Source organism: Haemaphysalis longicornis, unplaced genomic scaffold, assembly GCF_048455015.1.
Source record: "Haemaphysalis longicornis isolate Haplotype H1 unplaced genomic scaffold, Haemaphysalis longicornis Haplotype H1 scaffold_5, whole genome shotgun sequence".
NCBI classification, from domain to species: Eukaryota; Metazoa; Arthropoda; class Arachnida; order Ixodida; family Ixodidae; genus Haemaphysalis; species Haemaphysalis longicornis.
Window position 1 is genome coordinate 106,861,218 of NW_027526385.1, and position 24,549 is coordinate 106,885,766.

Genomic DNA, 24,549 nt, shown 5'->3' on the forward strand with positions numbered 1-24,549 from the left:
AATAATATATATCCAGAAAAACCTGTGGCTGCAATTACGCGCTGTTGGAGGTGCAGCCATAGGAGCTAGCAGCGTTGCTCGCCTACTTGGTTGGGCCAGCCTATGGCTTTTTTTTACTCTTGCAGTCAAAATCAGCAAAAGAAATAAGTGTGCAGAAATTCAGAATTTTTTTTAGTAATTGTCTGACTGCCATTGTTACGATGCTTGTCTACATTATAATTTTCTTTAAAGCCAGATTTGGCTAGGAGTAGCCGTCGCTCTTGTTTATAGAACTCAAATATTCAAATATCGTTATTCTCAGTGCCTAATCCCAGTGTATCATTGAGGCAGAGTGCAACTGGAATACGATGGTGTTGTGAGCATCCTATCGCTATAATTACGTCGAGGTTGATATAGATACCCCTTTTATTGGCAGACCCTAGCAGGGCAAATGATACGGGGCAGTTCGGCAGGCCAACCTACACTCTACCATATAGTCCAACTCAGACCTTCATACAATGTCTAACACAACTCACTAGCGGCGGAAAAGTGAGCTTTCCAGCTCACACTTGAGTAAGCAGCGTTGACGCGACGAAGCGGCAGGAAGCACCAACTGAGTGCTATACGAACTGAGTATCTGAGTATCCTGTTTACTGTCCAAGTAAAGTCTTGGCCTCCGCCTTGCACTCCTCTTTCTTCTCTTGCGCTTCCTCCAGCTTCACACATACTTTTCTTTCAAATCTAAGAATATGCAAAATACAATTTCTTTTGTCAATTTTTAGTTCCGCAAGGATTACTGAAGCAACGCAAAACATTGAGCGCCAATAGCGGAAGTTTGAAGCGAGCACACAAAAACCACCGGAAATATTTAAGATTTTCCCAGGGCAGATTTGTCTGTAGCCACCTCATAACGTCTCTAGACTATCATGTAAATTATCTGAGTTTTCAGACAAATCACCCTTCCAAACACGTTTCCCATTGTACTACCTGGGAAGGTTCGGAATGCCTGACCTCTCAAACGGAGCATGGCCACGTTACCCTGGTCACTTGTTGGCATGGTTGGGAATGAAGACGCTACTAATGATAAGCACGCAACAGCCAACTTCTGCGTGTTCAATCGAAGCAAACAGGTGTTCAAACGCTCGACAGTTCGAAGGGCTGACTAAAATAGCCACAAGTCGGTCGCCGACTAAGGAATCAGACTTCGCAAAAAGAAAAATACCAAGCACGCTCTCTAATTTACATTGAAGAAGGACTATACGGCTCGTATGTAAATGGAAAGGAATGAGAGTACAAAAAAAAGAGGGTGGATGGAGAGAGTACGAGATACGCCTCCTAGGGCTCCCCGATGACTCTTCTCTCTCACTCCGTCCTTGAGTGTGTGGGTGTTGGCGCGTAAGCGGTGTCTCATCCGGACATGGAGAAGGGTATAACCGCTGGGACGGAAATGCGTATGATTGACACGCCCTTTTTTTTCAAATCTGACCTCAAGCTTCCACCGCAAGCAGATGCCTACCGAACTGAACCTCACTCTCCGTATGTGCTGGCTCCTGTGGCACGAGCTACTTCATGCTGTTATGTGAGTCGTGCTCGAAATAGCACATTCCCTATCAGGATCACAGCCGAAAAAAGCAACTGTTCACCGTGCGCTTTATCATAAAGAACCGAAAATAGAAACATAGAGCCGGGTTTGTTGATCAGCCACTGTATTTCACTTGAACTATGCTTCTCAGACTTCTAACGAGGTCTGACCAGGATGAAATTAGGGCTGCTGCTGGGCTCCCTTTGGTCTTCGATTCGGACATAATTAGGTTCGAATCGTAGTCTGACCAGTTTTGGTTGCTCTTGATTGGTTCATTAGGAGTCTTCAAAAAGTGCATTTAGGAGCCTGTACCGGTGTGCGAGAAATTCCTGATGACCTTTTATACTTCTAAGACGCTTGTAGAGACCGTGGTGCTTCGGTAGACGCGCCTTTTTTTGAGTTTCCAATGGGGCGTTTTCTGTGTGTCCTGTGTGGTTGACTCATAGATGTTCCCTTTTTAGACTAAAACAACCAGGTTACGGTATTTCTGTCGCTCCCGCTATCTCCCAAGGTAATAGAAAAGAGTAGGACAAAAACTGGAGGCAATAGCTGAAGTGGTTTGGTGAAGCTGTATTAAGTACATGCACGCGCCCTAAAGCGGCATTTTGCTAGGGTCATTTACAAAAAATATAGCTAACATTACAGGCACTGCTAAGTTGCGGGACTAAGGCAGCGACGTATGAATTACGTCAAATAATAAAAGAATAAGAACCAGCTTCGGATTAGGTAATACTACGACAACCTCATTGGTGTTTTCCACGAGTAATGTTATGAAAGATTTTTTTCAGCGAACCGAGTTTGCTTGAAATATGTCAGGAGTATCGTATGAGCAAGAAAGACGCTGTCGTATTCATGCATGTGCTTATACCGACTGGTCGATTTGTACGGGATGAGCCATAAGTTTTTGTTCCTCAAGGGGAATTTCTTTTGCACGAGTAGTGAAAATAGACGGGCTCTGAGATTTTTTCCTATTAAAAAATATTGCTTCATCCTCCAAGTAGTAAGAAAATCGGCAGTACAGTTTCTCTTTGAGCGCTCCATCACGTCTCTTCGATTCCTCCCAATGACTGCATTTTGTGTGCTCTAGGACATATAAATAAATTTTTCTGATAGTTGTATACCGGAAGATATATTTCGAACAATCTCCAGTGTGCCCGAATTAATACAATCAAACGAAAAAATGTTATTGCCCATGAAAGGAACTAAAAAAACATTATCTCACTGAACATGTAAAAATAGTTTTAACGAATTAAAGTACTTTTATGCAACAACACGTGAACTACAACAATAGCAAAAAAGCTGTTTGGTAAACGAATATTTTGTTTCGGTGGTTTCATTTTTCTTAGAGCAGCCAGTTCTCAGAAAATGCAGCAAATTGAAACCTAAAGCTTCAAACCTGCCTAATATTTTACATTTTGCAGAATGTACTATAATAAGAAAATTAACAGAAATAGAAACTTTGCGATAACCACTATTGCCAGCGCAAGCGGTATGTTTGTACTTAAAAGTCTTAAAGATCACTGATAAAAGGGATGGCTAAATCTGAAGTTATATATCGGGGCAGCTTCTACAGGAGGAGAACATAATTTAATTCAGGCAAGCTAAGGAACACTGAGAAGTTTGCTTTTTCTTCCTTCGTCTGTTGTTGGTCCTGTTGTGTCAGGAGAGCCGTTGCTCATATTTACTATTTTTTGTCAAATGTAGCCTTATCCGTGGCTCTAACGCCCGTGGAAGAAGTTCAAGTGTAGCTGCCTTATGAATCCGTCATGAATCTGGACCCAACAACATCGTTGTGTGCACTATTGTTTTTGTGTCTGCTTTGCTTGTGTTATACTTGAAGATTTAGAGTAAAAGTTCGTTACCAAACTGAGTACGGTACAAAAATTAAGAAAAGCTCTCTGCATTAAGCCAATGGCGGATGGTAGTGCTTAGAGTATCGACAAAGGCCTTGTAGCTTCGGTCAATTATGCAATGACTTAAAACCGCCTCAATAAATCTTCGGTTGGAAATTAAAAAAAAAAAATCTCCTAAAATGAGCACTTACGCCTAAAGGCCAGTTTTTCGTTCTTTACGCGAAACCATCGGAAGCGCCGCTCCACGCTGACTAGGCATTAGCAGGTAATTTGCGTCCTTTTCATGTAGTTCTTTCCAGCAAGAAAAGCCGGCACAATAGAAGTACCGGTGAGCAACAAACGCAGGCCATTTGCGATCCATACGGATTTATGGGGGTCCTACGACGTCATAAAGGTTTACTGTCTAGTTCCTCGCCTTCACTCAATGTTCATTTTCCCGCTTTTGAGCGATAGGGTAAGATAAAATAACGCTTGCGTGCTGCTTAACGCATACACGCTTGAACTAGGACAACTCAAGCGTAGTTAAACCACACGCGCCACAGACCTTGGAAACTGAATCGGCGTGAGTCGAATGAGTTGCGCCAAGACGGAAAAAAGTGCCACGCATACTTCTGCACCAGCGGCAGTAACACCAGCTTAGTGAAGCTTGACTAAGCATCAAGGCAGTTCTTTTCGGTAATTCTTCAAAAAGTGCTGGTAAGTGTAAAAGCAGCGCAGCCATAGGGATGAAAGAACTGAGGCTAACAAAACCGGTCATTTTCCTTTCTTTCGGCAAAGCCGCTGATGCTTAGTTACATTCGTCGACTGCTTGCACATTTACGCTCACAATATACTTCCAATATTAGTCTCTAGATAGACTTTGTTTTCTACCGTTTAACACCAGCGTCTTAGCCCAAGTTATGGACCTTGTTGCCCCGTCACAAGCAAAATAGGTGAGTTCCAATTCTACGCCTGCAAAAAGGAAGCACGTTTGTTAAAAACTGGCCCCGTATTTGGTCGCATCACTTTCAATACCGCCGAAATGCGATAGTCTTCGGCGGCTCTTGCCAAGTAACTCACTCACCTGTCTAATCTGCCCACCTCCCAAGCTCTTCCCCTCCTTTCCCGGTCCACCCATTGGAAAGAAGTTTGCGGAGTTCAACGTTTTGCCGCTATCCAACTAACGGCGCGCCACTTGTTGGTACTGTTGGTATTTAGCGCTCGAGCCACGAGCGCGAGGTTTCGGCATCAGCCTGATTTGTATTTCGTAGGTAAACGTCGTTTTGGCTGTTGCAGCGGGCCCAAGAAGCCGGACGGACTCAAGGCCTCCTGGAATGAGGACTCTTCCGCACGGCTGATAACTTTAGATACACGTTTATTACTCCTCCTCCTCCTCGTTTACAATGCGTTTCTTCAATTTGCTCTCGCAAAAATCGAGCACGCATGTCATTTGAGTAGGAAGAACACGGGAAACACAATTTCTCTATTGCCATTTTCCTTAAATAGGCGTAATGCTATGATTCCGATGGACAGTGTTGACAAAATCGGAGCACCATGCTACATCCAGAAGACTGAAGCTGACTCGCCCGTATAAACGGCCCGCTAAAATTCTTCGAACTTAGGTCGGGCGGCTGAATCGAGAGATGTAACTACAGACAGACAGACGGACAAAAATTTTCGCGTTTGATTAGTCCAAAAAGACTATTGTTTTTAAAATTCACCGTTCTTCAAATATTCAAAACGCTTAGTACTTCTGCACGGGCTGTGGGCCGTTGCAAGTGGAGTTGTTGCTAACACCCCTCCCCCCTCCAAACAAAAAGCGGTTGGCTATGCTCAATTTGACCCCTCATTTCGTTTTTGAGGGTTATCGCCCCCAAAAGCCACAGTCTCTTCGGCCCTCACAGCTTAAGTAGTGAACCCGACTCGCCGCTCTATGTGCCCGAAAACAGCGACGCACCGATCGACGAACGCTTGCTGCGCACCCTTGCCTTACCGAACGGCGCAGCCGGCTCTCTACGGGCTGGCGAAGAGAAACTGGACCTACCAGTTCGCCTCCTCGCTTGTGGTGTGGGCACGCGCGCTCTCGTCAATCAGACGTGCGGGCGCAAGTTTTCTCTCTCTAGTTTCCCTTTCCTCTTGAATGACCGAAAAGCGGCCTCGTTCTCCGAAGAACCGGTGCTCCTTCTCGGGCCAACCGAAAACCGCCGGTGAGATCATACGAGAACACCGTTACGGCTTCGGCGCCGCACAAGCTCCGCCAACGCGACGAAGACGAGGGCCAAAAAAGTACCATGTGAGTGCCTGCTATCAGCCTTGGACGGCCTGCATCTTGGACGGTCTGCATTTTGAAGACAGGACGGCCTGCATTTTAATGTCGCATTGGTTCTTAAAATGACGCGTAGCCAGAGTATTTGTAAACCGAAACGTGGGAAAAAAGTGTGTAAAGAATCGTCCACGTTTGTTGATAGTTACAGGGCAATTGCTACTCTAAAAATTGCAACCAGGTTGAAAACAGGCGAGATAATACGCTTGTTTCACGGCAAGGTATAGAATGATTACTTGCTTAATCATAGAAGCACAAATGTTGTGACGGATCTGTAGACTTGGGCACGGATGTGAATCATGGATGACCATTATTTGTGGATGACCAAGGAAAGCCCGGTTGCACGAAAACATTGGCAGCCGATACTTCAGCGATAAGCGTATCTAGATCTTTTGAAAGCAACCTGCATTACTTACGCCGATTTTAATTAATTCCTTACGGAAGCTGTTTCCTCGTTGTCTTCGGAAGCTTCGTTTGATTCGACGACCTCTCTCCAATTTATTATGTGCATCTAGGTTGTCTGTAAGAACTCCGGTGTGAGGCCCCTTCCCGTGTAGTCACGATTTGTAAAAGCCTTTTTTCTTTCTTCGCCAAGCCTGCAACAGTCCTTCTTGGCAATGTTCCCAGTCGGTACGACAATACAAGCTGCCCCAAGGGGGACGTATATTCCGAATACGGCAGAATTATCTTTGCCCATATCCAATCTGCCAAAACTATTCTTGCAGTGCCAAGGCTTTAATACACTGGAGCCGAAGTCCTTAGAAATTTGGCCCGTATTCTCGATCCAGCGTGTTCATTACTGTGTTTATCTGCATGTTTGCGGAAAATTACGAGTTGAGAATGTTTTTTTTTTATGTTTAGAGCTTACTCATCTACGTTTTAACTATTAAATTGCTGATGTATGACCTTATGGCAACAATGTCGCGTTTTAAAAAAATTTCGTTCACAGTACAAGTTGGAGCTGAGTGCCCACTACGCGAAAGACGTGGCACTTGAAGCCTCGACAAGCCTTCTTCACTGTGGAATTAATACATCCGTGTTATTGCAACAATTGAAACCTTTTTCCTTAGCAGTCGCTTCTTGAACGCCGTATATGTGTGCATTACGCGTTCAGCAGCAGTAGCACAAAATGTAAACAAGCGATCAGTATAGATACAGTACATCAGATTTAGTTAACTTTATGGGAAAAGTTGCATAAGCGCCACAACATTTACTAAAATTATAAAAGCCTACATGAGTTTTTAGTTTACATTCGTTCACGATCTTACCTGGAGCAAGGCTGTACCCACTTATCGTTTCCTCCTGCCTTGTTGTAAAGTAATTTATTGACAACTGCTGCATTTCTCTCATGTTTTGTGGGACACTTAAGTCGTCCACATTCAATTAACCCCTATTTAAGCAGAAAGTTTAAGGTATTCTACAATAAAGTAGAATCTGGCATTCCATCTGGGCATCCGTACGACCATACGCCTTTTTTACGTGTCCGAGATGGTAGACTGTCTAGTTCAGCCATTGTCCTATCGTATTGTGGTAGCTTGACAGAGTCCACTTGTTAAGATGGGTAATAATAACGCCGTGGTTCAGCGTAATGAAACTGCATAAATAGGAGGTGGAAAAACCGCGAAAGCTCGGTAGAACTGCACTCTACAGCACATTAATTTAAGAGGCACGGATATTTTGATAATAGAACTCTGTGTAACACGTGGACGCGCGCCGCCACAAAATAACCAGAAATTCGTGCCTTCACTACTACCTCTGGCACGTTATGCAAAACAAGGCTTTCTGATCTATTGCGCGTAATATAGATCCGATATATGGCTTTTGTATAAGCCATACACAACGCAAAATCCCGTCAACGTCATCCTGGCTTATAAAAATGGCCATTGTAAGTTGACTCAGGATCTTGTCGTTGCTTTCTGGGAGTACACACCCACACTTCGCGCAGTTTTCGTCTACAGTGGCACGCAAATCATTCGTGAATGTTTCCCCATGTTCCGCTACACGTGAATCAAAGCTCCGCCTAACTGGATAACATACGAATAACCAGGTGAAACGCGTTTTCGGAGCATACAGCACGTCCGGGAGATAGGCAGAGCACACGGTGTTGCAATGTGCCTTTAATGGCAGTAGCACCTACAGGTGACGGGCGGAATTAGAAGAAAGGCGTACTAGCTGAGTCGGCGTCGGTGTGTTAAAAAACCTTGTTGTGTCTGTATTCCCAATTTTGCGTTTATAATTCAGAGTAAGTAGGCCCATCTTACAACTCTTTCAATTACATTTCAGGAAGCTGAATACACATGTAGGCTTCTTCACTTGTTGAGATGAATATCCCAAACGCAATATGCCTTGCCAAGTATAATAATCTCTCCTTGCAGATTGGTTTTACGTATCATAAAATGAACCACTGGCGAGGACACACGAACATGACAACTATTCGAGCAGAGAATGTAGGATTTGGTGCTTGGGGTCTTTTGAATACATATTTAATCCTTCCATGCTGGCACAAGGCAACACAAATATAGGAAGACCGGTTAAATGACGTGAGCGGTGTCAGTCTTATACACATTTTTGTAGCCTTCTTACTTCCTTACGTTGGGGTAGCTGAGTACTTCTCTTCGTAGATATAATCGTGATAATCGATTCAAGGAAGCGACTTTTTCTCGGTGGATGCCCTCGCAATCCAGAAGAGCTCGCAACTCGGGCAGCCACACATGATAGCCCTGCACCATGGTCAAGGTCAAGGAGGGCGGTACAGAAAAATAGAAAACTCGGCGAGCGTAAGAGGATTAGTATGGCGAAAAAACGATAAATTAGGCAACCCAGAAAGGGGGGTTTCCCCGTGCCGTGATTCGGAATTTAGATTGAGTGTAGCTTGTGAACCGCGATGACCAAGGCGTAGGCATGAAAAGGCAGCTTCAGTTGCACCCTTCCTCGATGTATCACGTCCAGGGGAAAACCGGATGAAATGGCTTGCCGCCTGCGAAAGGAAGCGAGGCGTTTCGCTTCTTGTGATTCGTGGACGGCCGCTTTATTCCCAGTAATCGCAATAACCTGTAGCTGCTGTTTTTCTTCGCGCATAAGCCTTCCTCTTTCACTGGTTAAGAATATTTCTATGCATTCTGCATATACTTTGGGCGAGAAGGTGGACTTCGCGTAATATAATTCATACATTTCATTTCTGCAAAACCAAATACTGAAAAGTGAATCAGGCGTGAACCCATTCTCATTGGCGGTGTTCCTTTGTCACAGATCATTCGCGTTGTGGCATTGACATTTGCGGGTCGATTCGAGAAATATGAACGGCGTGCAAAGAAGCTATACAAGGAAAGTACGCTGTAGGATACACAGAAACCGTGAGTTGAGGTTGAATAGCAACTATCTCTATAGATTCACTAAAAGGCTGTAATCTCGCCTAAAATGTTACAGATCCAACGCGAGTCTTAGAATTTCACCGGAGAGATGCGATTTAATCAAGCTTACGTCCCCGGTTAGGACTTTTTATCAGTTCAAGAAAATAACGCCGCTACCGCATGCAAGCAACCGGAGATGTTTTGCGTAGCGTGGAAATAATTCAGCATGTTAGAAAACTGTTAGTTGAAAGGGGGCTTCGATGCGTAATTTTCAAAGTTAAACTGACTCATTGGGTGAAGCTTGAAATTCCTCTACTGCTTGAGGAGCATATGTTTACAGGGAATATTCTAATTTAATCGATTAAGAAAATAGAAGCCGACGATTCCAAGAAATTTCAGTGGTCGAAATTTTTAATGCGTCATGATTACTTACGCATTACCTGGTTAAGTTGGCGATAAAAAGCGGGTTTTCAGATCACCCTTGTAATAAACCTGTCTATAAAATGTCCATTGGCAGTGTACTTTAGTCTTTAGCCGTCTGATGTTTCAATTTTACCGCGACAGGATCGGCTCATTGGGTTCGCGACAACCTGGCGTGAGCCCTAACGTTCCGGTTTGAGTTTACCGTGGTCAACCGGTACTCGCAGCTTGAGTTACAACGAGTTTTATACGTTACTTAGCACGTGGTTACGCTGATGTTAACATCCGCTACTGTTGAGGCTATAAATTGCGAAGTATGCTAAGAGCTCCCTAAGTATGTGTGAAGGCCAAAGCCTATGTCGGAACTCCAGTCGATCTGCTGTTGAATTTTCTGTAGACCTTTGCTGTCTCGCTTGCCACCACATGACCTTGTGAAGCAGACTCCAAACCTGGTTCTACTCACTCGCCATCGCCTGGAGCCTTCTGTTTGCCCCTTTCCGTAGCTTCACCTCTGTGGGTAGTTTCAGCCTTTCATGGCGGCTCGAACTGCAGGTGAGGCTGCGGCTTACTCTAGTCCGGCGCTGGTGCTTGCCTTTCGCGGCGAGCGCTCCCCACCCCAGACCTAAACTCTCGAGTGAGTATATGAGAATTGTAGCCCCACAACATAAGTGGTTATGTTAATAGGCCTGTAGTGAGGAAAAAGCGTCAGATCTCTATGGCTTTCACCCTTATATAGGCCTAAAAACACACCCATTCTGATGGGTTGGCCAGGGACCATGACAGCGCGGCCAGAAGATTACAATGGACTCAGCGTATTCCACTTGGTCGCGGTGTCAATACGCCCATCTACCATCCTCACAAAATCACTTAAGAGGTCTGTCCCATGATGGTGATTGGGGCTGCATGAAAATCAGGGAAAATAATCCCCACCGATTTGCCGTGATCTCCTCACTACGCCTTAATCCCCCTTACCTGCTCAGGGAGGTCGGCCAGAGAGGTGACACCAGCCGCCAGAAGCTCATGACTGATAAACCAATTCATGCAGGTCGCGACGACAAAATACCCGAGCAGGTATATGCTTCTACAACTCAACGTGAAATCGGGCTCAGGTATCCTTACGTCATAAGATAAGCTCCGTCTCCCCCCTAAATTTCTTGCTAATTCTGAAGGAAGGTATCCATGTAATAAATACAAAGTTTCTCCGTTTGTCTAAATTAGTCTTGAATGTCGGGCGTTTGTTTTTTAATTGAGGGCTCCGCGCTTGTCACAACAAATAAAGCATAGCCAAATGAAATATTTTTAGCTGGAACGGCTACGCCTAGAGTTCTAAAAATCTCGCGAACATTAGCGTTGGTGAAATATGGGCTAGAATATGCAAACGGAAGCCCGGCGGTTTGTTATACGGCCCACATCACAGCTCTGAATGCTACATTGCTGGATCCTGCACCCCATAAAATACGCTTATTGTGCTGAACGGTAGTCTTGAATGTTAAAGTAGGCGACTGTTTCTCTTCGATACTTCAGCGCACTGTGCTAAAAACTAGCAAACCAATTAGCCACCTTTTCCTGTGAACATATTGTTAACGTCATTAAAACAAACACGTTTATTTTTCGCACAGGTAAGAGCAGTAAGGCTAGGCCTAACCGCTGCGGAACTTTGAAGGCATCCACAGTACCATTGGGGTGGAGGTAATATACTCATTTTTATTAGTATCAATAGTGATCTGAAAGCAAATTGTAGGGATAAAGCACATACAAAAGAAACATTCACATATGTACACATGGCAATAGATTACATAACAAATTAGTCCGGAAAAGCAAAAAGATAACAAAACATAAATACAGGTACGAGATTTGTGCATAAAAATAGCAAAAAAAGGAGCAACACGTACTGTGCTAGGGTGTAAAAGAAGAAATATTTCTTAAATCACAATATTTCGCTAGGGTTTTAAATCTGTTCGCAGTGCTGTTGAAGTTAATCATACCGCCGACCTTGCTTAAAATGTAAAATCAAACGCAACTAGTAAAATCCTAATTCCACGGCACCTTCAAGAAAGGAATGTCTTTCCTATGCTTGGAAGTTGACTACGTTAATCGCTAAAAGAAAACCGTTCGCGCTCTCAACGCTCACGAGGGAGCTGTTGCGGAAGCGTTTCGACGCTAGCTTTAATGTCATACGGCCATGGTCATTATGTAACACGCCTAGAAGGAGGAAAGAAAAGAAAGACAAATTTTCCTCGATAGATTACGATCTCGCGTTCTCGTAACATCGGCCACGCGTTGACGACAGGGAAATTGAGTTGGCGTGGACGCGAGAAGGTGACCCAGAAAGTGCACTGAAAGCCAGTTCCCCGACGGGCAGTTCAGTGAACGGCGAGTCGTTTGCCAGCCTATTGAGTGGCCGTTGAAGGAGTCCGTATTTTGAAAGCGTACGCGATTGACGAGCCGTAGCTGAAACAATAAATCTCAGAAATAAAAGGAATCTACTAAGCCAAAGTGCTTTGCACGACAAGCTTCGATGTGGCTTTTCTAATTCTTGAAAAAAAAAACTTGACACACCCAGAACCATCGGCAACAGCTGTTCTCTAGATTGCTGGAGCAGAAATATTGAAAAAAAAAGAGAATTTCTGTAATCGTTGGCTATAGAGTCAAAAGCGTGTTCTCAATGCGCATTTTTAGTTGTGTGTGTGTGTGTGTGTAGGGAGGGGGGGCTTCCGTTCTTGAAAAAAAAAATGTAGGGTTATCCGGAAAAAAATGCATGTGTACACAATGCAGGCCACGATGCACCATCCCCGGATATTTAAAATACACTCCCTAGGTTTGTGAGAAGAGTGATGTACTTGTGATCGTTATGAAAGAAAATGGTAAATGAATAAACATTATACTCGTCTAGACGTATAGAGCTGGCACTCAAGAAACACTGCCATCACTAAAGCGAGTGCGTCGATCTCTCCATGTGTGAAGTTCTGCGCCGCTATAACTGGGACCTTATAACAGGAAATCAAATGTCATAAGGCGAATCAGGGCAAAGCGACCCTTTTATCCAAACATCTTCCGACACAGGTACGTAACAGCGTGGCAAATTTGAACATTTCGGCGTCGCAAATTCCCAAATATACTTTTTTGCTCGTATGCTTTTTCCCCAGCCTTTCTTGAGCAAAGTTTGCTCTGCGGTGCAAGATAGCTTTTCAATCTTATTTGCACTGGATGTTTAAGTGCAACTTTTTGAATTGGTGCTGTGCGATGGACAGTTCCTGAGCGTATAGAAATCAGAAACAAGAAAAAAAAAGGTCTATCTTCTTTCTTTTTTCTTTTCGACATACAGCAGTAGTATAACGTCCACGGACGCTGTAAGTGCACCCGCCACGGTGCAGATCTGCCCCCGAGAATATGGTTAGGATCACAGGACTCTTGTCCTCTGTACTATAATCCAGTGCAACAACAAGAAAAAAATCGCCACATTAGCGACAAAGTATTCCTCCTGATATCACCGAAATGAATAACACAATCAACATTTCATACAATTTTAAAACATGTTGTTTCTTGTAACGCGCTTAGAAAACCCATTCGCATTACGAGTCGTGAGGTTGAGTTCTGTGTTGAATTACGCTAACTTAAACAACAACCAGCACGAAGCAGTAGGTTTGCAAAGGTAGCGCCAGTATCCCGGTATAAAGGCAGCAAACGTTTCCCAAAAAGATGACCGAGAAAGCGAAATGTGTATCATGCAAGGTATATTGCTTCAGGGCTCTATCCCTTCGCGACATTCAAAAACTTCGGATAGCGAGCCGACAGGCACATTTTCCACGAACAATGACACCAACCGCGGCCGCTCTGTTTGACTGCGCTGCTGTTGCCATTGCTTTTTACTTTACATATTCGGGCGCTTTCTCGACATTTCATATCCAGATTTGGCTCTCAGGCGGGCGGATGCGAGTAATTCTTCGCTTTTCTGGAGGCGTAATGAAGCGCTTGTTGATCTGCATTTTGCCGTACGTTGGACCTATGTGTTGCTTTGAATGAGAATGTCGAATTGTATACGTACGTTCCATAGATGTTTTTTGTTACCACCCCAAGCCACTCCCAGGTGTATTGTAATTTCAGCAGCGTCATAATCGTAATGAAGACCGTTCTAGAAGCATCATTGCTAGACGTTACCTCTTCAGGAGGATTACTTTTCCGGGAAGCCCGCAGTAGCTGAACTCTGCTGTATATAGAAAGTCTGATATTCGGCGGAGAAGCCAGGATATTACGGCTCAATAGCAGTGCTTATAAGAGCGACCCGTATTAGATTATAACAAATATGGAAAGAGCAATATATTCATGGCCTGTGTTTAGTCTTACCTTTCTTCGTCCCGTCGTTTGCGCTGTTTTTCTTAGTTTACAATGTACCAACTGGCCCGTCAGCATACCCTTCTGGAATATATTCATGTTGCACATGATATACATGCAAATATACATCATCACTCAGTGTGTGGTTTAAGAAGCGGACGCTACACAGGTGCCTCATGCGCGCTGTTGGAAGGCTCCGAATTAATTTTGACCACCTGGGGTTCTTAAAGTTGCACCGAAATCTAGAAAACTGGGGTGTTTTCGCTTTTCGCCTCCATTAGAAAAGCGACCGCCACGCCTGGAAATTCATCCCACGTCCGTGGGCCAGCTGCTGTACAATACCTTAACCACTGAGCCACCGCCATGGGAATGCAAATATGTATGTATGTATGTATGTATGTATGTATGTATGTATGTATGTATGTATGTATGTATGTATGTATGTATGTATGTATGTATGTATGTATGTATGTATGTATGTATGTATGTATGTATGTATGTATGTATGTATGTATGTATGTATGTATGTATGTATGTATGTATGTATGTATGTATGCATGCATGCATGCATGCATGTATGTATGTATGTGTGTGTGTGTGTATGTATGTATGTATGTATGTATGTATGTATGTATGTATGTATGTATGTATGCATGTGTGCATGCATGTATGTATGTGTGTATGTATGTGTGTGTGTATGTATGTATGTATGTATGTATGTATGTATGTATGTATGTATGTATGTATGTACCCACCCACACACGCACACGCGTGGGCATGCGTGGGTGAGGGTGGGCGCTTGATAAACCGTGATCATGCTATCTATGCTAACTCTTGCAAACCATATCTATGGGGATTATTCGTATAATGCTAGCAGGCCGGCAACCAAAGAACCAAACGCGTCTATTATTTTGTTTGGGTTTTATATTGATGCCCGTCACCTCGGGTATCTCTAAGGTGAGACATACTTGCAGAAGTGTTTGCTATTCTTACTACACATGAACATTTAAATATACTGCGTGCGATATCTAGCAACCGACTGTACGCCGTAAATTTCTTAACATTCCCCTCTTTTAATTTGCAATGACCGAAGCAGGTTTTTTTGGCACCAGCAAACTTCCTGCTTTAAACCCAATATTTGCGTTTTTATTAGTAATGTTAGGACTGTGAGGAACGTCGTGTTTCATCCATATAAAAATACAACTACGTTTTCTAGACAGAGAGCGTGTATTAATCCGGTTGTTTTTCCGTGTATCCGGTTCGAAGTAGCTGAGCAGAAAGGTGTATAACTACGATGCGCGCCCCAGGCAATTTGGTTATAACACCTCCCGTACAAGTTGTACCTGTTCGGGGGCTACATCACTAAAAAATAAACGATCTCTTATTATCAGCGGCGAATCGCGGTCAAGCACCTCATAAGACTCACCTGACCTGAAACGAGACAGTCTGGAACTAAACGGGAGCAGTCGCTCGATCAGCGCGGGGAGACGAAAGGGTTATCAAAACTATACCCGTTAAAGAATATAGGTCAGGTTCGACTGTAACTTGAAGTGGGTGCTAGGGCCGTGCGATGGTACTTGTTTCTTGTGCACGTGTCGAAGAACGTTAGTAGGTCGTAGCGTCGTGCTCGGTGCCGCCTTTCATGAGTTGGAGGCCCACGTGTGCGACGAAGATAAAAAAATGGGAGCCTCTTCGAAAGAGCAAAAGCCGGTTCGTATCATGAAAAGCATCACGAATAAAACATATACACAAAAAATTGAAATACGAGCTATTCTTGGCATGGTTGTGGATTTTGTGACAATGTAAAGTTTTAAACCAACGCTGTTTTTGAACACACAGTGGGCTTAATTTTAGTGCCAACGGGACGTGAAAAAAAATCCAAGCCGAGTGGCTGTTACGTTTTATATTGACTCATTTTTCGAGTTGGCTTACTTAACACACAAACGAGAAAATGATAATGAAGAAACATGTGGCGAATGAATTGCAAATGTTAAGCATCTCAAGTGTTGAACATAAACCAAGACGGAACTCTATGGTAATATGTTGTTCGCCCTATGCAACTGCAAGAGTATGGCTGCTCAAAAATAAGGGTAACTCTTTGCGTTTGCACAATCATCCACCAGTACTCATGGGAAAACTGAGCCGCTCCTCCGCCTGATCTTCGCCCCATCCTTTGGCCTCGCCTCGCCCGGCACATTGCCCACGTGCGGGGCCCTGACACCTGCGGAATTCCCACCTGAACGTCTTCCAGGCCCACCAGAACCACATTTTCGGCAGCCCGGACATGGGCCGCTTTAAATAAAGTTTGGTCTCTCTCTCTAAATATTGGCAGTAAGAAGGGTAAATCCCTCGATCGCCGTGCGTTGTTATCTGCCAGCAAACCTAAAACTGCTAGCTAGCAGCTATCGCTGAGCCCAATTATTGCAGTCAATAACACAAAATATAAAAAAATATGTGATTGTTTTTTATATTGAAAACTGTACGTGAACTCTCCAGATTGTGGCCTACTTTAATTTGTGAAGAGTTAAGATTTGTATGAGTTAGCGATGAACTTCCTGAGGGTATGACTCATGGTAGATCTTGGTTTGCGGGTATACCCACCTAATAGTGCCCGGACTAATTTGACTTCATTTTGTCTACTTTAACAGGACAAGTGTGTTTTTACTCACCATATTTCGGTGACATACACTGGTTTCAGTAGCATTATTCGACGGAGACTTCTCGAAAAAGAATTCTGCAAAACTATGTCACCACCCCCCCCCAAAAAAAAAAAATGTAAATTATGCTTGCGTAATTTATCGCTAGTTCTGATGATTGTAGGGTTTAACGCGCCGACGCAACGCAGGCGATGAGGCGCGCCGTAGTGGAGGGCTCCGGATTAATTTCGACCACCTGGGGATCTTTAACGTGCGCCGAAATCTCGTACACACGGGCGTTTTTGCTTTTCACCTCCATCAAAAAAGCGGCCGCCGCGGCCAGGAATCGAACCCGCGACCTCGTGCTCAGCAGCGCAACGCCTTAGCCACTGAGCCACCGCGGCGGGTCATTTATCGCTAGTTCTATTCGCACCGGTTGTGGCCAATCATTTTTGACCTCCGAAACATTCAGGTTTAGGTTTCTCTTCATTTGGGGCCGTATAACTTGTACAGGAACTCCTTAGCGGTGTGCTGCTGTTTGCTGCTGGTCGGCGGTGGTCTCGTCCACGGCGCTCCGCAAAAGCCTGCGACAAGCTCTTCTTCGACTACAGAGGCTACCGGAAATGCGGAGGAGGTGTACGGCTGCATGTGCGTTCCCAAGGACGAATGCAAAGACGACACCGTCGACTCCAAGGACAAACCGCCAGAGGTAAGAAGAGGCGGAGTGTTTGCCTAGCTAAAATAGATAAAAAAAGAACCTCCATCGATATTTCAAGGAAAGCCAAACATGAAAGGGTAAATCCCTGCGGAACTGAAGTTCCGCGAAACGTTTGCGTAGCTAACACGCACAGAATGACAAAATGCCGTGCACATTCAAAAAGAAGCATAATAATAACGGGGGTGTCCTTTGTGAAAAAAAAACTGTTTTTGCTATATCTGGGCGCACTTTCTGGCGCTCTACTCGCAATCAATCAATCAATCAATCAATCAATCAATCAATCAATCAATCAATCAATCAATCAATCAATCAATCAATCAATCAATCAATCAATCAATCAATCAATCAATCAATCAATCAATCAATCAATCAATCAATCAATCTCCAAGTCTTGGGTGAAACCAGCGTGAACGTTCAGCGCGATGAAACCAGCCGCTGTCCTTGTGTTCCAATTCATTTGTCTTTGTTTAGGTTCCCGCTGGTTTCATCCAAGAATGTCTCTCCCACTAGCCCGGCTTGCAAAACTCCTCCAAATTTTGTCGCACGTATCAAGACTAGCTTTGGGGGCCTTGTTTATGCTATCATTCCTATAATTCAGTCTTTTGCGTTAAAATGACTGACTTCAATTGTAATAGCTTCACGAACATGCCTCGCAGCGTGTTGTTAAATAAATTGCGGCTCAAACAATAGTTCAAAAATTTGTCGCTTGAGCAGGAGAAAGAGAATGGTTTTTAATTGTACTGGTGAGGTTAGCCTGGCGAAGGCGTCTAGCTTAATACACCAGATCTATGAGGAGACACGAAATTGATGAAGTAATTATGATTACTACGATGACTATAACGTGCTGACTAATGAAGCTTTATTTAGTGAGGTTGATCAAGTTCTCTTCTTTGCAAGAAAGTGAATAGAGCTTTTGTCGCTCGGGATTCCCGTCCAGAGTTAGACGAGGGGCCTAACACGCGACTTAGTGTTAGTATTCATGAAAGTTGATGGCCGGAGGACAATAGGAGAAACGTCCTGCTAGGGTATACCGCGCACCTTCACATATACCTAGGTTCCTGATTTATTTACTGAAGATGCCCCCACGGCCCCAGGGGCATTATTGAGTAAACTGAGTTATAGCACTGTAAACGGAAACATAAATACATGCTATGTACAGGAGACAGCGGCAGATTCACTTCACCATCTAGAAGTTTTCACACACCGTGCAGACGGGAATTGGGAGGGTGACATGAACAAGATGTAGAGCCCAAGCAACGAACGTATAAAATTCTTCTTAGTGATCGTTCAGGAGAACATCTTAGACGTTTTCTCACCGTTGTCAAAATTGTGAATGTTATTACAGTACTTGACGACGCCCGTTTCCCTTATCGCAACGAAAACTGCTTGCCACCAAGTTTCATAACGAGAACCATACCAGCGCCACTGAGACTATATAGAACTGACTATTGCTGGTGTTGTGAGGACAACTGGACTCTTCTCGCCAGGCGTGCAAAGCTGCATACACACCTTGTTTTTCTTTTTACCTCTTCGTTTTGCTGCCGACTGTTTCGCCCTTCTTTTTGCGGGGCATTCGTTTCCTCGTCCTGTTTTTTTTTTCAGAATGACATGTAAGTGACTGATGGTAGCAGAAACCTTTTTTTTTTCTCATAACGAAACGCTTTTTTCTTTCTACTGTTAGCATCAGTTATAAGTGCGCTTAGAGGGAAAGGTATTGGAGACCAAACAACTGTCCCGTAAGCATAGAGCATCCCTATCATATCCAACTTTCAGAATAAATATTCGCGGTACATGTTTCTCAATTCCCTGTTCAAAGATTCGCTTGTTCGAATGAACTCTTTTTTGCTTTGATGTTCCCTGAAATTTATTTCTTCACGAGAAATAAACATGTGTTATTGGTTTTCAACCCGTACCTCAATTGGACTCACAAAGTTACCAAATCAGTTTCTTGCGGCTCAAAACGGTTCGCAGAGATTTCCAGAGCACGTGATTCACTCTTACGAAAACAACATAAAGATGACAGGAATTCAGTTGCTAGCGGATTACTGCTCACAATGCCAGATCGAAGTTTATTTCATGCTGTAAGTATACAAGTGAAAAATGTTTCACTGTAAGTTTACGTTGATTTCTGTTTGCCGGCGTCCCTTTATTCAGATAGAATTTACGCTGCTGCACGACATTTTATTGTAACTATAACGGTGGCACCTCCAGTGCGCCACTTGCGACATCCCTCTTCAACGACTAGAAGTCGCATGCCCCAACCACCCGTGTACTTCTGTAGCAATTGAAAACTGCAACCTGAAACTATTAAAATAGCAGCCTGTAGCAACTACCTGTAAGAAATTAAAATAGCAACGGGGAAGTTCCATCTTTGAACCAGTATTTATGGACGGTTTTAAACAACGCAATTACCGATTGCTTGCTTTTACAGAAACCAGGTTGTTAAAGCGACAAAATCGCAGTTCTGGTAGCAACCGAGAACTCTCCCACTGCCTATCAAAATCCTATGTTCACCTCCCGATAGACCTCCAATTCTTAACGAACAAGTTTGGTTCAGCAGTTCTGGTTTTACTAGAGCAACCCTTCTGTTATGAGGGCCATGTTTCGTGTTCAGTGAATGCAAGCCATGTTCTCTGTTTATTGTACCCGCAGGTGCCAGGGGGAGGCAGCTGCGGTCCGGAGCAGGTGTGCTGCTTCCACCTAATAGTTCGCACGGAGAAGACCGTGGAGACGCACTCCTACATCTTCCCGCAGCCAGAAGTAAAAACCGCACTGGCACAGAAGGGCGAGTTTCCTTGGCAGGTATGTAGTTTCCACCTTACTCCCTCGGTGGTCGTACTCGCGCCATTCACTGGAAACTCGTACCACCTTATCAGAAGTAGCAATCTTTAAACGATACTTTGTGGTAGTCGTTAGATTGCTTGCTTTAGGGTTGGTCGCACAAACCCGCAAGAGGGCATTCCGCTTTTGAGGAAACTACACATGCCACTGGGCCGGCAAGCCCTTTTGGTAGATGTGGAAGCCATCATGGGCGACCAGAAATAATTTAAAGTTAATATTGTTAAGCTATAAATACACGTCTATGTTCAGAGAATATGTCGAGGTGAAGCAGAAGGACCAAGCAGAACACGTCCATCTCTCTGTTTTATAGACAGAAAAGTTCTATAGACAGAAAAGCCCTTATATTATTGGTTATAATCACTCCAGTATTTCTTAAAAATGATCCCATTAATTCACCTCACCTTAGGCGTAGGTCATGAAATAAACTTCTCGCTACGAATTATGGAAACCAGTTGATACTTGCTGATAATTTTATTTATTTGTAATGGCCGACATTTTCTTCGGACTTCGAAAATTGGGACTTCCTGGATTTTTCGAAATTTCTCAAGGAACCGGCAGTTGCCCCATATGGGTAAAGACTCGCGGATGTTTGGTACTGCTCTTTTATGCGGACTATTTTTCGCTCCTCACCAGTGTCGAAAAATCGGTCGGCTTCTGCCGTATAGCTTTGCGCCACAACAGTGCCACTATAGTTTTGAAAAGAAAGGCTGTAGGACCTCAGAAGTTAGAAAGCGCAAAACACGGGTTAGTGGAACAAGGAGCTAAACAATAACTATGTGAAAACGCAATCCTAATGGCGCTTTTTACATACATCTTGAAAAAGGAGGAAAAACGGGGCAATATTTTTACATTTTCGATTCTTGCGCACATTTATGGCAGGAATTTCAGGCGTTAATATATAATAGGCTTGATCCACCTAAGCCTTTGTGAAATAAAGGCTTTGGGCTCTCTCGAGAAACACGAAGTTTGGCTGAAATCCGTTTGATGTTTTGTTCTGATAAAGAGAATTGGACATTTTAGTCTTTGCTCAAATTTTGAGGTGAACTAACCAGCGAAATTTTCAATAAAATGCAACATTCTTGCTGCACGCAAAAATTTAAATTTATTTTATAGCCGGGGTCCCTGTTCATTTTGCAAACTAAGCACAGCTGAGATGCTATAGTTTAGTTTCATTGTCGAGGGTAGCGAACGTACTTTCCGTGACACGCATTCCGGCAATTGTATTTGTCAAAGTAAACGTGCTACAAAGTTTCTGAATAAGAGAATGTGCACAGACGCTTATGGATTTATAAATAATAAGCAAGGCAGTTGGAGCATCAAGCTTTGTTTAAAGCCAGCGTTGCATTTTCTTCCTAACTGTGTATGTTTGTTTTCAGTAATTCCGTTACTTTTTTCTCTCCAGGCGATGCTGTTTTCAACCGAAGAAGAATTCCTATGCTCCGGTGTCATCGTTGGACCAAAGACAGTTTTAAGCACAGCTGACTGCGTGCACAAATTCCAGTAAGCGCTTACTTTCCCTTGATAAAAATTTTTAGGCGTGCTTTTGCTTTAGTTCTGAGAATATTTGGTACTCCTTATATGCTTCGCTGATTGACAGCCCTTGTTTGTAGTCAATTGAATTAATTCGTTTGATATAGTATAACGACCTTGTACTCACAAAAATCGAAATTAGTGAGAGGCGATACAAATCGTCGCCGATTTTAGGGCGCCAACATCAGAAAGTTGTTGGACGCCGCTAGCAGTAAGTTACATATTGTTATGCGAAAATCGACTTCTTATCAAGCAAGTGTACCGCTAAATTTGAGCGAGCTAATTTGTGTCTGATGTCCACTTGACCCATTTAAGCCGACGTACTTTTATTTGAATTGTAAACAGTGTCTGACGGCTGATAATTTCATCCTAAGCTAAAGCGTTTGTCAATGTGCTAACAGAAATGCACACTAGGCTTAGATGGACCCATTGTATGAACAAACAAACAAGCAAAGAAACAAACGCACACACGCACACACGCGCACATACGACCGCACGTGCGCAAACACGCACACCCAGGCAAAAACCCACGCACACATGCGGACACACACACAGACACACATACCGAAGATGCATGCAAGCGCAACTACGCGGGCAGCGGAGAGACAATCCTCCACGTCCTGAGAGTAAAGGTTTTATGCCAGAGTTCCTATGTGTTGATTCCACAGGGAGCTACAGTTCTGGCACTCTTTTCTACACGCAGCCCAAACGTATTTGAAGAAAGTCCCTTAAGCCATGCGTAAAAACCATCTCTACTAGCGCATCCCACAGGCCGAAGCGCTGCCGACCACTTTTCGTCCGCCCTGCGAAACGCGGTCGCTCCTCCTTGACGCCCAACGGGTGGCTTTCCACACTAATTTGTTAAGCGCTATCGTTCTATGCGAGCTGAATTGAATACTTCTTCCTACTGAATTTATATAGGCGAACTCTAGCCACGGTGGGAACGCAGATCAACAGCTGCCTGCTCAGCTCACTGACACCCGTCGGCGCGCGCTTTGTCGTTGTCCTCTCCTTGGTGTGGGAGTTTATCCGCGGATCGACTGAAAATAGTTGAATAAAAATGCCTCACGTATTTCTCACGCAACATTGGCTTCATGATGATTGAAAAATGTGACGCAGGTGAACAGAAATAAACACGCGCTCCTCTGTGGCTGAGTGGGTAAGGCGTGGTGCTTCCGAACCCCACAGCGTGGGTATGAACCCGGCCGCGGTTGCTGTTTTTAGACAGGGGAATGAACAAATACGTCCGTTTGTCAAGATTTCGGCGCACGTTAATGATCCCCTGGTGACCCAAATTATTTGGGAGACCTCCCCGTCCGCGCGCCTCGTAATCCTAGTGTAGCTTCCACGCGTTAAATTCCAAAAATGTAATTAATGCGTTGTCCCTCGACAATGTGTGCTTGTGTGCATGTCTCGCATACATGAAAATACCTGCTTCCTTCACACAGTTTGGCTTGTTTTTTTCGCTACACCCTATAAAACACTCGCGCTTTCTGCCCAGTAAAATCCAGTTCGTTATTGGTACATTGTTCGTCATGAAAATTCATGGTCTGCTAGACATATTCCGCGATCCTCTCCCAAAATAGGAATATGGTGCCAACGTGTCAAATGTGCACCCCGAAGATTCGCACGGCTTCTTTAATGTCACACGTACGGACCGTAAGGTGGGGTGCCCTGATGCACGCCGGCTCACGCGCGACGAGACACCCTTCCGCAGCTTTTGCTTGAGAGTACTGCAAGTTCCGTTTAACGATGTGCTCAACGACATATACTTGGTAGCGGGGTACCTGGGACCATGACAGCTCCCCTTTCAAGCATTATCGACTATCGAAATTTTTGTTAACGGATTCGCGTCTGTAGAGATGATACTTCCCAAGTTGGTATGAAGCATTCAATAGGAGAGATTCCTCGCAGCCGCCTGGCTACATAACGCAGGAATTCCCTGACTTTGTTTGTGCCAGTGGGGATAAGCTGAGCTTTTTTTCGTGGCGTTGTAATGTCATGGATAGTGGTAAAATTGGTAGTGTTACTGTTCTTCAATTTTAGTGAGGCGCGGTAGTATTGGTACTGTGATTTCAAACAGTTGACATTGAAGATCGTCCTGCTGCAAATATATGCACTTTTTTCCTACACTATCATTAGGAGTTTTTAGAAAAGCGTACTTAGAATGTAGGAAATCCTGAATCTGTTTGAACATACCAACATTTCGTTTTCATTCATTGCAGGGGAGACAAGGCATCAAAACTTTTTGTTCGGCTTGGTGTTTTGGACCGGAGTGTTTTGGAAAATTCCCCCATTCACCAAAACTACACCGTTGACAAGGTAAAAAAAACACTGTTAAAAACGCAGGACCAAATGTGTTTTTTTTTCGAAAAGCTGCCTTGAAACGTACTGCGTGAAGTGTTGCCTTAGGAGAAGCAAGGAAGGAAGGAATAAAGGTAAAGGAAAGGCAGGAATGTCAACCACTCTGTGGAGCAGTTTGTTATCCCACACGTGTGGAAGAGGAAAAATGAAAACAAAAGATGAAAACAGTAAAAGAAGGGGAAGTAAGGGTAGAATGTAAAGAGGTGTGGTCAGCGTTTTGACACTATAGAGGATAGAGTTCATTGACTTCATAGTGAGCAGTATTTTGTGCTACAGTCTTCTGTACATGTTTGTTGTTTTTAGGAAGCACAGGAGCGCTTTTGTCGACTTGTGAGTAGATGACGGAGAAGGCCAGTGGCCCAGGATTTCATTTTTATGGGTACTGGAATGCTCACCAAAGATAGCTCAAAATGTTGCATCGCCGTACGGTGATCGAGTGGGAATTTTTTATCGAGAAGTGGTTAGTTTCTTTTTCGACATAATAAATAAACCATCCAAGAAAACACAAGTATGCTAAAATAAATCAACTCTGCTCTTTCAATGTCTGTTTTAAGGCGCACTGCTTTAAATTAATGTTAATTTGGTCACAGAAGAAATATTCGCCAATCTCACGTTTCGGGCTTTACACAATCTGTTTTCCCA

The 24,549-nt window shown here is 43.9% G+C and overlaps 1 protein-coding gene across 2 annotated transcripts in view; it reads left to right on the forward strand.

Annotated features, from left to right (window-relative positions):
• Positions 1–1,428: 1,428 nt before the first annotated feature.
• LOC144138668 (kallikrein-4-like) overlaps positions 1,429–24,549 on the forward strand; it is a 36,184-nt gene continuing 13,063 nt past the window's right edge. Inside the window, exons 1-5 of one of the 2 annotated variants that reach the window (XM_077671056.1) lie at positions 1,429–1,558; positions 16,968–17,163; positions 19,825–19,974; positions 21,416–21,513; positions 23,769–23,865. In XM_077671056.1, coding sequence (XP_077527182.1) covers positions 1,488–1,558; positions 16,968–17,163; positions 19,825–19,974; positions 21,416–21,513; positions 23,769–23,865 — 612 coding nt within the window. In that variant the 5' untranslated portion in view covers positions 1,429–1,487. Of the gene's footprint in view, positions 1,559–5,530; positions 5,687–16,967; positions 17,164–19,824; positions 19,975–21,415; positions 21,514–23,768; positions 23,866–24,549 lie in introns of those variants that run through there. The other variant, XM_077671057.1, reaches the window with a different exon arrangement.